Genomic DNA, 13,738 nt, shown 5'->3' with positions numbered 1-13,738 from the left:
ACTGGTGGTAAGGAGCATAACTGAGTAACTGGCGGTAAGGAGCATAACTGAGTAACTGGCAGTAAGGAGCATAACGGAGTAACTGGCGGTAAAGAGCATAACTGAGTAACTGGCGGTAAGGAGCATAACTGAGTAACTGGCGGTAAAGAGCATAACTGAGTAACTGGCGGTAAGGAGCATAACTGAGTAACTGGCGGTAAAGAGCATAACTGAGTAACTGGCGGTAAGGAGCATAACTGAGTAACTGGCAGTAAGGAGCATAACTGAGTAACTGGCAGTAAGGAGCATAACTGAGTAACTGGCAGTAAGGAGCATAACTGAGTAACTGGCAGTAAGGAGCATAACTGAGTAACTGGCGGTAAGGAGCATAACTGAGTAACTGGCAGTAAGGAGCATAACTGAGTAACTGGCGGTAAAGAGCATAACTGAGTAACTGGCGGTAAGGAGCATAACTGAGTAACTGGCGGTAAGGAGCATAACTGAGTAACTGGCAGTAAGGAGCATAACTGAGTAACTGGCAGTAAGGAGCATAACGGAGTGGGGGATCTTTCTGATAGGGTAAAAGAAAGAGAAGGCTGATGGATCCTCACCGGCGGGCAGCAGGACCGGGTCTGCGAGAAGCAGGACCGGGTCTGCGAACCCAGCGTTTCTGTACACCACGTGTGGCGCACTCGGTTCTGTGTCACGGCACACCCGCACCAGGAGAAACCCGCCAGACGGAGCAGAACATGTTGGCGTGAGCAGAAAATAGAGTCGGTGATGAACCCTCAGGGAGGTTTGCTCATCTCCTCTCAGCCGTCTGACAGACGTCAGTGGGGCGTCAGTGAGCCGGCCTGTTGCGCTCTCTGCTTCTTCTGTTATCCCTCTTTCAACTGTGACCTCTGACAACACAAACTACTGGACCTTAATTCAGCTGATGCGCGTCCCACGTCAACTTCCATAAACCCACAGTGTCCACAGGCGCCCCTTCCTTCTCCTCCTCCTCCTCCTCATGGCTTCCGTGCAGCCTGTGAACCTGAACCCGGAGCGGTGGTCTGGATTAGCGAGCGGGACTATATTTAAACAGGATTAACAGAACCTGCAGGAGAGAGCTGCTCAGTCCAGCTCGGGGTCTTTTCTCTCCAGGTCGTCTCTCCGGGTCGTCTCTCCAGGTCGTCTCTCCAGGTCATCTCTCCAGGTCGTCTCTCCAGGTCGTCTCTCCAGGTTGTCTCTCCAGGTTCAGCTCCGGCAGGTGAAACTCACCTGGGCTGGGAAGCAAAATGTCTGTGTCGAGCGGTTTCCAGGTGTCCAACATTCCGTGGAGGAACAACAACTTCAGCCTTTCCAGCAGAGACCCCCCTCTGTCCGACCAGGGGGAGACCATCATAGGAGTCTACCTGCTGGTGTTGGGTGAGTTCCTGGGGTCTTCCTCATGGAAGAGTTTAACTCACCCCCCTGAAGTAGAAAAGCCTTTTACAAGAAAGAAAGGAGTGCAAAGAAAACGACAAACTCATCTTATCCTGCATGACATCTATTCTGCTATCTTGCACGAAATCTATTTTATTATCTTGCATGACATATATTCTATTATCTTGCATGAAATCTATTGTATTATCTTGCAGGAAATCTATTTTATTATCTTGCAGGAAATGTATTCTATTATCTTGCATGAAATCTATTTTATTATCTTGCATGAAATCTATTCTATTATCTTGCATGAAATCTATTTTATTATCTTGCACGAAATCTATTTTATTATCTTGCATGAAATCTATTTTATTACCTTGCAGGAAATCTAGTTTATTATCTTGCACGAAATCTATTTTATTACCTTGCAGGAAATCTATTTTATTATCTGGCAGTAAATCTATTTTATCTTGCATTACATCTCATAAGGACTACTGGAAGGTGTTGATGCTAAATGCTTCTTGCACCACCAGCAGACGGGAGTGATTCCCCAGCGTCCTTGTCTCATGATGACCAGACTTGTTATGAAAGGAATTCTAACTACACAGGGAAAGAAATATTAAAACACGAAACTTTATCTAATCTTTACTTTTTAGAGTAGAAAGTGAATATCTGCCAGGGGGATCAGAAAATCTTATTACGAATATCCTGAAACAAACACCAGACTCACACAAGGAGTTGTTTGTGTTTGTGCACCGCTCGTGTAAAATAACATTAATATCTATATACATATATGTTTATATTTATGTACATATATTACATATATGTAAAATCGAATTTATATTTATATACGTGTATGTAAAATTACATTTATATACATATATTACATATATTTATACACATATATTATTTATATACATATATTACATATATGTAAATTACAATTATATTTATATACACATATAGTATACACACACACACACACACACATATATATATATATATATATATATATATATATACACACACACACACACACACATATATAGACATATATATATATACACTATATTGCATATATAAAATCACATGTATAGTATTTCGGACGTCAAACTGCTGCTTGTTTTGACTTAACTTCTTATGTAACTGTTCCTTCTGTCACCGGTGCAACCTGAATAGTTTCACTGTGCTTCCGGTTTTCCGAGACAGTGATAACGTAGGAAAACTCATTATGACTCTTTCCCCTGTTGTCAGTCTTTACTCTGAAGTAGTTTCACACTTGAGAGCAAAAACACAAAGACTGGCGCGGCTAAACGAGCGCACACAGACGTGACTCCTGGGTGCAGCGACGCAGCAGTGTGTTATCGTGTGCAGAGAAACAACACGTCGTCTACCTCAAGGTGAAGCGTCGGTGTTCACACACTGACCTCCGACCTGGGACACGTCACCTTTCTAACCACAGACACACACACGCCCTTTTCCTTCTTCGCCAGTGGATTTCAGGGCTGTTATCCTGCATGAAATCCCTGCAGCCCTGATCAGTTGTGGCCAGGAGCTGCGGGTGAGCGGGATTTGGGACTATTACTGGATCAGGACTAATCTTTAAACTGACGGAGGTCATCCGTTCACATCCACACTAATCCTCCACCCATCTTCATTCAAGACAGCTGGACTCTACGCTAAGCTGCAACAACAAGACACTTTCACAAACTGCGACTGGTGGAGTAACTTAAGAAAGATGAAAGTAACTTAAGACGTAACTTGGATGAAAGGCTTGCAGGATATCCACTGTCATTCTCAGAAAAATGCTGTAGCACTATGTTAGTACTATCAGAGGTACTGTAGTCTGTGTACCATGTGTATCAGTATGTACTGTGGTACTATGTCAGTACTATCAGAGGTACTGTAGTCTGTGTACCATGTGTATCAGTATGTACTGTGGTACTATGTTAGTACTGTCAGAGGTACTGTAGTCTGTGTACCATGTGTATCAGTAGGTACTATGTTAGTACTGTTATCTGTACCATGTGTATATCTGATATCATGTGTACAATTTTTGTCGTACAAATAAAAACAAATCAAATATATTCATTGTTCTCAGTACACAAAGTGAAACTTTACAGACAGTAAAGTGAGTTTACACGCTTTTCTTGGTGGTTCATTAAGAAAAGATGCAAATAATTAAACATTAATAAAAGAACATAAAACCACAAAGGATCTACATACCTGAGATGATACAAATATGTGTGTGAGGATGGGGAGACGGGTCTCTTTCTCTACTCACTGCAAAACAGGTAGAATAACCATAGATATGTAATAGCTACATACGCAATGCCATGAAAAAGTATTGCCCCTTCCTGATTTCCTCCAATTTGCATATTTGACACACAGTTCTTCATACAAAATGTAATGTAAGATGAACTGAACCAGCGTAACACAAACTACAATTTTAAATGATGATTTTATCTGTTTAAGGAACAACGATATCCTACATCAACTGACCCTGTGTGGAAAAAGTAATTACCCCTTTAGTTACTCAATCCACCAATTAACCAAAATTGACTGATCACTGAATTAGAGCAGACACACCCAGGCTTGATTACGGCCAGCCCTGTTGAATCTAAACAAGACTTATACAGGACCTCACCATCAATGTGAAGTAGGCTACAAGGTCTCAACAAGCAGCCCACTATACCACCATCAGAAGGCATTCCAGAAGAGATGAGAAAGAAGTTGTTGAGCTGTATCAGTCTGGAAAGGGTTACGAAGCCATTTCTAAGGCTCTGGGACTCCAGAACCACAGTGAGAGCCATTGTCTCCAAATGGTGGAAACTGGGAGCAGTGGTGAATCTTCTCAGGAGTGGACGGCCAACCAACATTCCTCCAAGGACGCAGCGACAACTCCTCCAGGAAGTCACAACAAAACCCAGGACAACATGGAAAGAGCTGCAGGCCTCTCTAGCCTCAGCTCAGGTCTTTGTTCATGATTCGGCAATAAGTAAGAGACTGGGCACAAGTGGAATTCATGGGAGAGCTGCAAGGCACAAACCATTGCTAACTAAGAGAAACATTAGTGCTCGTCTCACATTTGCAAAAAAGCACATTGATGACCACCAAGTCGATCCATCCATCCGTTATCCAAACCGCTTATCCTGCTCTCAGGGTCACGGGGATGCTGGAGCCTATCCCAACAGTCATTGGGCAGCAGGTGAAGAGACACCCTGGACAGGCCACCAGGCCATCACAGGGCCTGACCACCAAGTCTTTTGAGATAATGTTTTGTGGACAGGCAAGTCAAAAGTGGAACTTTTTGGAAGACAGGGGTCCTGTTACGTCTGGCATAAAGCAAAGACAGCATTTCACAAAAACAACATCATACCAACAGTCAAACTTAGTGGTGGTGGTGTGATGGTGAGGAGATGCTGTGCTGCCTCAGGGCCTGGAAGACTTGCCACCATTGAAGGAACCATGAATTCTGCTCTCTACCAGAAAATTCTGAAGGAGAATGTCCAGTGGACAGTCTGAAGCTTAAGCATAACTGGGTTATGCAGCAGGACAATGATCCAAAACACAAAAGTAAGTCCACCTCAGAATGGCTCAAAAGAAACAAAAAGAAGGCTTTGGAGTGGCCTAGTCAAAGTCCTTCTTCTCCTGGATCGCCACCTTGTCGTGATGGAAAAGCTAGCATGTACCAATGAGCCCAAGAGCTATGCCATCCGGAGCTTGGTTCCCGGTAGGGTCACCCAAGGTGGAAGGTCAAGGGGGAGGTTCCAGATGAAGCGTGATCCAACAAAGACCTCAACAGCAGAACTGGTGGAAGATGTCTCAAGGTCACAACGGCAGTGAAGGCAGATGAAGGCTGCAACAGAGGGTGGTCCCCAATCATCTTGGATCTCCATGCCATTGGACTCTGGCCACCCCCTGCCAAGGACTGTGTGGTGGCTGCAAGTGCATCAGCCACTCCACGTAAAAAGCTGCCACATGCAGGCGTCCTCCTGTAAGGATCTTGAGGGACAACAGTCATATCAACCCTGAGTCACAGTCAAAGTCATGACTTGAAACCCATCGAGATGCTGTGGCAGGACCTTAAACAAGCAGTTCATGGTCAATACCCCCCCCCCAAATGTCGCTGAATTACAACAATTCTGCAAAGAAGAGTGGGCCAGAATTCCTCCACAGCGATGTGAAAGACTGATCTCCTGTTATAGGAAGCATTTGGTTGCAGTTGTTGCTGCTAAAGGTGACACAACCACTCATTGAGTTCAGGAGGGGCAATTACTGTTTCACATGGGTGATAAGGCTGTTGGATAACTTTTCTCCTTCAATGAATCGTATTTTGTGTTTACTCAGGTTCTCCTTGTCCTACATTACATGTGACAAATATGCAAAAACAGAGAGGAAATCAGGGAGGGGGGAAAGTACTTTTTTCAGGCACCGTATATCAAATGTGATCAAGTTATCACCGCTGGTTCTTCTGATTCTGAACAAACCCTCAGCGCTTCAAGACTTCGAATTTTGTCCCAAAACAAAACCTTCTCTCTGTATAAACGCCTCAATCAGCTTTCCACTGTACTTAAAACCGACTCTATTCTCTTTAACCAACTCTATTCTGTTTGTGGACAGGTTGGCTCTCGTGGTTCGGGAACAGCATCGTCCTGTTCATCCTCTACAAGCAGAGGGCATCCCTGCAGCCCACCGACTACCTGACCTTTAACCTCGCCATCTCTGACGCTAGCATCTCCGTTTTCGGCTACTCTCGAGGAATCATTGAGATCTTCAACGTCTTCAAAGACAATGGATACTTGATCTCTTCCATCTGGACCTGCGAGGTACCGCCAACAACCCCCCATTTAGAGTCTACCACAGTTTGCCTGTTTGTCTCACCCGTGTTTAGTAAACTGGGATGAGCAAGACGCTATAGCCACTCTCCATGTCCTGCCTGCTGCTCGTGGGTTGATGCTAACTATCTTAGCCTAGTTAACAGAAGGTCACAGTCGTCAGCAAATTGTTACAAGTAGCTGTAAATAGTGATCAATAAATATGTAACAGGACACTTTTAAGCTCGTTTAACACACTACTAACTGTTATGGTACAGCCGCGACAAGCACACAACCGGAGCTTGCCACCGCACAACGTGAAATGAAGGGAGCAAACCAAACACAGCTGATCAGAAACCAGAGGCGAGTAAACTGGCAGCTGCGCTTACCGTCACTGCAGCCGTGAGCCGGTTCGGGACCCCCACGAGGACGTCTCCTCTCAGTGGTCCGAATAATCCAAACCCAGCTCCCGTGCGCGGCCAGTCCTGTTCCTGTGGACGGCGTTCAAGCCTCTTGTTTTTAGTGGAGAGAGAGGCGTGCAGAGAAACGCTGCTGCTTCCGCTGAGCGTGCGCCTTCCAGCTTCCTCACTTCCTGCCTTGTGCCCGCCGGCGGTGACCAGTGATGTCACAGCATCACTGTCGCTACGGACGCGTCACCGGAAGTCAGACATGCGGAGCACGTTAGACAGTACAGCATGGCTGCTGACAACACCAACTCACGTATATGCGGCCATAAATCCGATAATATTGTAACCGGTTATTTTCTTGCCCGGTGCGGGATTCGATACGGGGTGTACTGCACCACAAGGCAACATCACTAACCGCTCGGCTAAAGGGTCAGACCCGCTAGCTAGGGGCTAACGGGTGTTATTAGTAGTTTACAATATTAAATGAAAACAAAGAACATTAGAACAAACTGCTTACTTCTAACGTAGTCTAGTGCATCCGATGTCTGACTTCCGTTTGCTGCGAAGCTTCCGCTTCGTGACGTCAAACTCAGGAAACCGGCTTCACTGGAATCTGTAGTCTCCTCCCCGCCCCCCTTTTTAATCTGCCAGGCGTCACACAGCGTACGACACAACAATAAGCATAGCTGTGGCATCTCATGTTTACAATCAGCTCTGCACAACAAATAGAACGGAAGGGGAAAGAAAAACCCCAAAACACGCCTGGAACATAACCTTAGCAGGTGTTGGGGGGCGTCCGGGTGGCGTAGCGGCCTATTCCGTTGTCTACCAACACGGGGATCGCCGGTTCGAATCCTCGTGTTGCCTCCGGCTTGGTCGGGCGTGCCTACAGACACAATTGGCCGTGTCTGCGGGTGGGAAGCCGGATGTGGGTGTGTGTCCTAGTCGCTGCACTAGCGCCTCCTCTGGTCGGTCGGGGCGCCTGTTCAGGGAGGAGGGGGAACTGGGGGGAATAGCGTGACCCTCCCACGTGCTACGTCCCCCTGGTGAAACTCCTCACTGTCAGGTGACAAGAAGCGGCTGGTGACTCCACATGTATGGGAGCAGGCATGTGGTAGTCTGCAGCCCTCCCCGGATCAGCAGAGGGGGCGGAGCAGAGACCGGGATGACTCGGAAGAGTGGGGTGATTCGCCGGATACAATTGGGGAGAAAAGGGGGGAATTTTTTTCACAAAAAAAACCAAACATTAGTAGATGTTTAAAAAATATGAATAGTCAAGTCAAGTCAGTGGTATTTGTGTAGCCCAACGTCACAAATTACACACGTGCCTCAGGGGGCTTTCCAGCAACACAACATCCTGTCCTTAGATCAGGTATGGAACAACTCCCCAAAACCCTTCAACAGGGAGAAAGACCAGGGAGAGCAGCAGAGGAGGATCTCTCTCCCAAGACGCACAACGTGCCATGACGCTGTGTTTACACCACTTACACAACACAACACTGAGAGAGGACAACACAATTATAATGGACTTATGAGATATATGAAGACTGTGATGAGCAGGGTGCCAGGCAGTGGCCGTCCTGTGTGAGAGAGACGTTGAATAAGCTGCTCTGCTCCTCCCAGGTGGACGGGTTCTTCACACTCATCTTTGGGCTGAGCAGCATCAACACCCTGACGGTGATCAGCGCCTCGCGCTACATCAAAGGATGTCACCCCAACAAAGGTAACACACGCACGCACGCACAATTTGTCCATGTGTAGGTAAATGATTGTCCCGTCTCTACTTTCAAAGACTGTTATTTCTCCCCGAGTGCTGCCCCCTATCATTAGTTATGTGAATAACAACAACAAATCAAACCAGTCAAGACCAACTAACCCGAGAGCCTCCTCTGGTGCTTTCCCCGAGGGTTCTTCCTGTTGTTTCTCCCTGATAGAGGGTTTAGGGAGGTGTTCCTTATCCCATGTGAGGGTGTCAGGACAGGATGTTGTGTTGCTGTAAAGCCCCTGAGGCACATGTGTAATTTGTGACGTTGGGCTACACAAATACAACTGACTGGACGTAACTCCAGTAGGAAGGTGGTGGCTAGACAGACAGCAGGTTTACTGACGTCGGACATTTAGAAACTTCCTGACTTCTACAACTGAGACATGCTCTTGGATCAATATTTGAGATGACGACCTAGGGTCAAGATTGGCCTGACCCTGACCCTCTCTCTAACCCTCTCTGACCCTCTCTCGAACCCTCTCTCTGACCCTCTCTCTAACCCTCTCTGACCCTCTCTCTAACCCTCTCTGACCCTCTCTCGAACCCTCTCTCTGACCCTCTCTCTGACCCTCTCTCTGACCAACGCTCTAACCCTCTCTGACTCTCTCTCGAACCCTCTCTCTGACCTTCTCTGACCCTCTCTCGAACCGTCTCTGACCCTCTCTCGAACCCTCTCTCTGACCCTCTCTCTAACCCTCTCTCTGGCCCTCTCTCTAACCCTCTCTCAAACCCTCTCTCTCTGACCCTCTCTCAAACCCTCTCTCTGACCCTCTCTCTGACCAACGCTCTAACCCTCTCTGACTCTCTCTCTGACCAACGCTCTAACCCTCTCTGACTCTCTCTCGAACCCTCTCTCTGACCTTCTCTGACCCTCTCTCGAACCGTCTCTGACCCTCTCTCGAACCCTCTTTCTGACCCTCTCTCTAACCCTCTCTCTGACCCTCTCTCTGGCCCTCTCTCTAACCCTCTCTCTGACCCTCGCGCTGACCCTCTCTCAAACCCTCGCTCTGACCCTCTCTGTAACCCTCTCTCTGGCCCTCTCTCTGACCCTCTCTCTGGCCCTCTCTCTGACCCTCTCTCAAACCATCTCTCTGACCCTCTCTCTGACCCTCTCTCTGGCCCTCTCTCTGACCCTCTCTCAAACCATCTCTCTGACCCTCTCTCTAACCCTCTCTCTGACCCTCTCGCTGACCTTCTCTCTAACCCTCTCTCTAACCCTCTCTCTAACCCTCTCTCTGACCTTCTCTCTAACCCTCTCTCTAACCCTCTCGCTGTCCCTCTCTGACCCTCTCGCTGTCCCTCTCTCTGACCCTCTCTATGGCCCTCTCTCAAACCCTCTCTCTGACCCTCTCTGACCCACGCTCTCTAACCCTCTCTCAAACCCTCTATTGACCCTCTCTCTGACCCTCTCTCAAACCCTCGCTCTGACTCTCTCTCTAACCCTCTCTCTGACCCTCTCTCTAACCCTCTCTCAAACCCTCTCTCTGACCTTCTCTCTAACCCTCTCTCTAACCCTCTCTCTGACCCTCTCTCTGACCCTCTCGCTGACCTTCTCTCTAACCCTCTCTCAAACCCTCTCTCTGACCCTCTCGCTGACCTTCTCTCTAACCCTCTCTCTAACCCTCTCTCTGACCCTCTCTCTAACCCTCTCTCTGACCCTCTCTCTAACCCTCTCTCTGACCCTCTCTCTGACCCTCTCTCAAACCCTCTCTCTGACCCTCTCGCTGACCTTCTCTCTAACCCTCTCTCTAACCCTCTCGCTGTCCCTCTCTCAAACCCTCTCGCTGTCCCTCTCTCTGACCCTCTCTCTGGCCCTCTCTCTGACCCTCTCTCAAACCCTCTCTTTGACCCTCTCTCAAACCCTCTATTGACCCTCTTTCTGACCCTCTCTCTAACCCTCTCTCTCACCCTCTCTCGCACCCTCTCTCTGACCCTCTCTCAAACCCTCTATTGACCCTCTCTCTCACCCTCTCGCTGACCTTCTCTCTAACCCTCTCTCTCACCCTCTCACTGTCCCTCTCTCTGACCCTCTCTCTGACCCTCTCTCAAACCCTCTCTCTGACCCTCTCTGACCCACGCTCTCTAACCCTCTCTCTGACCCTCTCTCTGACCCTCTCTCTAAACCTCTCTCTGACCCTCTCTGACCCTCTCTCTGACCCTCTCTGACCCTCTCTCTAACCCTCTCTTACCCTCTCTCGAACCCTCTCTCTCTGACCCATGCTCTCTAACCCTCTCTCTGACCCTCTCTCTAACCCTCTCTCTAACCCCCTCTCTGACCCTGTCTCTAACCCTCTCTCTAACCCTCTCTCTGACCCTCTCTCTAATCCTCTCGCTGTCCCTCTCTCTGGCCCGCTCTCAAACCCTCCATTGACCCTCTCTCTGACCCTCTCTCTGACCCTCTCTCTAACCCTCTCTCTGACCCTCTCTCTGACCCTCTCTCAAACCCTCTATTGGCCCTCTCTCTAACCCTCTCTCTGGCCCTCTCTCTAACCCTCTCTCAAACCCTCTATTGGCCCTCTCTTTAACCCTCTCTCTGACCCTCTCTCTGATCCTCTCTCAAACCTTCTCTCTGACCCTCTCTCTAACCCTCTCTCTGACCCTCTCTCTGACCCTCTCTCTAACCCTCTAACCCTCTCGCTGGCCCTCTCTCTAACTCTCTGGCCCTCTCTCTGACCCTCTCTCTGACCCTCTCTCTGACCCTCTCTCTGGCCCTCTCTCTGACCCTCTCTCTGGCCTGCTCTCAAACCCTCCATTGACCCTCTCTCTGACCCTCTCTCTGGCCCTCTCTCTGGCCCTCTCTCTAACCCTCTCTCTGACCCTCTCTCTGACCCTCTCTCTAACCCTCTCTCTGATCCTCTCTCTGGCCCTCTCTCTGACCCTCTCTCAAACCCTCTATTGGCCCTCTCTCTGGCACTCTCTCTGACCCTCTCTCTAACCCTCTCTCTGGCCCTCTCTCTAACCCTCTCTCTGACCCTCTCACTGACCCTCTCTCTGACCCTCTCTCTGGCCCTCTCTCTGACCCTCTCTCTAACCCTCTCTCTAGCCCTCTCTCTGACCCTCTCTCTAACCCTCTCTCTAACCCTCTCTCTGACCCTCTCTCTAACCCTCTCTCAAACCCTCTATTGGCCCTCTCTCTAACCCTCTCTCTAACCCTCTCTCTGATCCTCTCTCTGATCCTCTCTCTCTGGCCCTCTCTCTAACCCTCTCTCTGGCCCTCTCTCTAACCCTCTCTCTGGCCCTCTCTCTGGCCCTCTCTCTGACCTTCTCTCTGACCCTCTCTCTGACCCTCTCTCAAACCCTCTCTCTAACCCTCTCTCTGACCCTCTCGCTGACCTTCTCTCTAACCCTCTCTCTAACCCTCTCGCTGTCCCTCTCTCAGACCCTCTCTCTGACCCTCTCTGACCCACGCTCTCTAACCCTCTCTCAAACCCTCTATTGACCCTCTCTCTGACCCTCTCTCAAACCCTCGCTCTGACTCTCTCTCTAACCCTCTCTCTGACCCTCTCTCAAACCCTCTCTCTGACCCTCTCGCTGACCTTCTCTCTAACCCTCTCGCTGTCCCTCTCTCAAACCCTCTCGCTGTCCCTCTCTCTGGCCCTCTCTCGCACCCTCTCTCTGACCCTCTCTCAAACCCTCTATTGACCCTCTATTGACCCTCTCTCTCACCCTCTCGCTGACCTTCTCTCTAACCCTCTCTCTCACCCTCTCACTGTCCCTCTCTCTGACCCTCTCTCTGACCCTCTCTCAAACCCTTTCTCTGACCCTCTCTCGAACCCTCTCTCTGACCCTCTCTCTGACCCTCTCTGACCCTCTCTCTGACCCTCTCTCTCTGACCCATGCTCTCTAACCCTCTCTCTGACCCTGTCTCTAACCCTCTCTCTAACCCTCTCTCTGACCCTCTCTCTAATCCTCTCTCTGGCCCGCTCTCAAACCCTCCATTGACCCTCTCTCTGACCCTCTCTCTAACCCTCTCTCTGACCCTCTCTCTAACCCTCTCTCTGACCCTCTCTCAAACCCTCTATTGGCCCTCTCTCTGGCCCTCTCTCTAACCCTCTCTCTGGCCCTCTCTCTAACCCTCTCTCTGGCCCTCTCTCTAACCCTCTCTCTGGCCCTCTCTCTAACCCTCTCTCTAACCCTCTATTGGCCCTCTCTCTAACCCTCTCTCTGATGCTCTCTCTGATCCTCTCTCAAACCTTCTCTCTGACCCTCTCTCTAACCCTCTCTCTGACCCTGTCTCTAACCCTCTCTCTAACCCTCTCTCTGACCCTCTCTCTAGCCCTCTAACCCTCTCGCTGGCCCTCTCTCTAACCCTCTCTCTGGCCCTCTCTCTGACCCTCTCTCTGACCCTCTCTCTGACCCTCTCCCTGGCCCTCTCTCTAACCCTCTCTCTGACCCTCTCTCTGACCCTCTCTCTGACCCTCTCTCTAACCCTCTCTCTGACCCTCTCTCTGACCCTCTATTGGCCCTCTCTCTGGCACTCTCTCTGGCCCTCTCCCTAACCCTCTCCCTAACCCTCTCTCTGGCCCTCTCTCTAACCCTCTCTCTGACCCTCTCTCTGACCCTCTCTCTAACCCTCTCTCTGACCCTCTCTCTGACCCTCTATTGGCCCTCTCTCTGGCACTCTCTCTGACCCTCTCTCTGGCCCTCTCCCTAACCCTCTCTCTGGCCCTCTCTCTAACCCTCTCTCTGACCCTCTCTCTGACCCTCTCTCTGACCCTCTCTCTGACCCTCTCTCTGGCCCTCTCTCTAACCCTCTCTCAAACCCTCTATTGGCCCTCTCTCTGGCCCTCTCTCTAACCCTCTCTCTGGCCCTCTCTCTGACCCTCTCTCTGACCCTCTCTCTAACCCTCTCTCAAACCCTCTATTGGCCCTCTCTCTAACCCTCTCTCTAACCCTCTCTCTGATCCTCTCTCTCTGGCCCTCTCTCTGACCCTCTCTCTGACCCTCTCTCTGATCCTCTCTCTGACCCGCTCTCAAACCCTCCATTGACCCTCTCTCTGACCCTCTCTCTGACCCTCTCTCTGGCCCTCTCTCTGACCCTCTCTCTGGCCCTCTCTCTAACCCTCTCTCTGGCCCTCTCTCTGACCCTCTCTCTGACCCTCTATTGGCCCTCTCTCTGGCACTCTCTCTGACCCTCTCTCTGGCCCTCTCTCTAACCCTCTCTCTGGCCCTCTCTCTAACCCTCTCTCAAACCCTCTATTGGCCCTCTCTCTGGCCCTCTATTGGCCCTCTCTCTGGCCCTCTCTCTGGCCCTCTCTCTAACCCTCTCTCTAACCCTCTCTCTGACCCTCTCTCTGACCCTCTCTCAAACCCTCTATTGGCTCTCTCTCTAACCCTCTCTCTGATCCTCTCTCTGATCCTCT

At 49.8% G+C, this 13,738-nt stretch overlaps 1 protein-coding gene across 1 annotated transcript in view; it reads left to right on the top strand.

Moving 5' to 3' along the window:
- Positions 1–1,259: 1,259 nt before the first annotated feature.
- Positions 1,260–13,738, top strand: part of LOC130113389 (opsin-5-like) — a 53,113-nt gene continuing 40,634 nt past the window's right edge. Inside the window, exons 1-3 of the mRNA XM_056280978.1 lie at positions 1,260–1,389; positions 6,010–6,215; positions 8,234–8,333. Of these exons, the coding sequence (XP_056136953.1) occupies positions 1,260–1,389; positions 6,010–6,215; positions 8,234–8,333 (436 nt within the window). The remainder of the gene's footprint in view (positions 1,390–6,009; positions 6,216–8,233; positions 8,334–13,738) is intronic.

Source organism: Lampris incognitus, chromosome 5 (genome assembly GCF_029633865.1).
Source record: "Lampris incognitus isolate fLamInc1 chromosome 5, fLamInc1.hap2, whole genome shotgun sequence".
Classification (NCBI taxonomy): Eukaryota; Metazoa; Chordata; class Actinopteri; order Lampriformes; family Lampridae; genus Lampris; species Lampris incognitus.
Note: the sequence above shows the minus strand (reverse complement) of the source record. Positions and strands in the feature narration are given on the sequence as shown.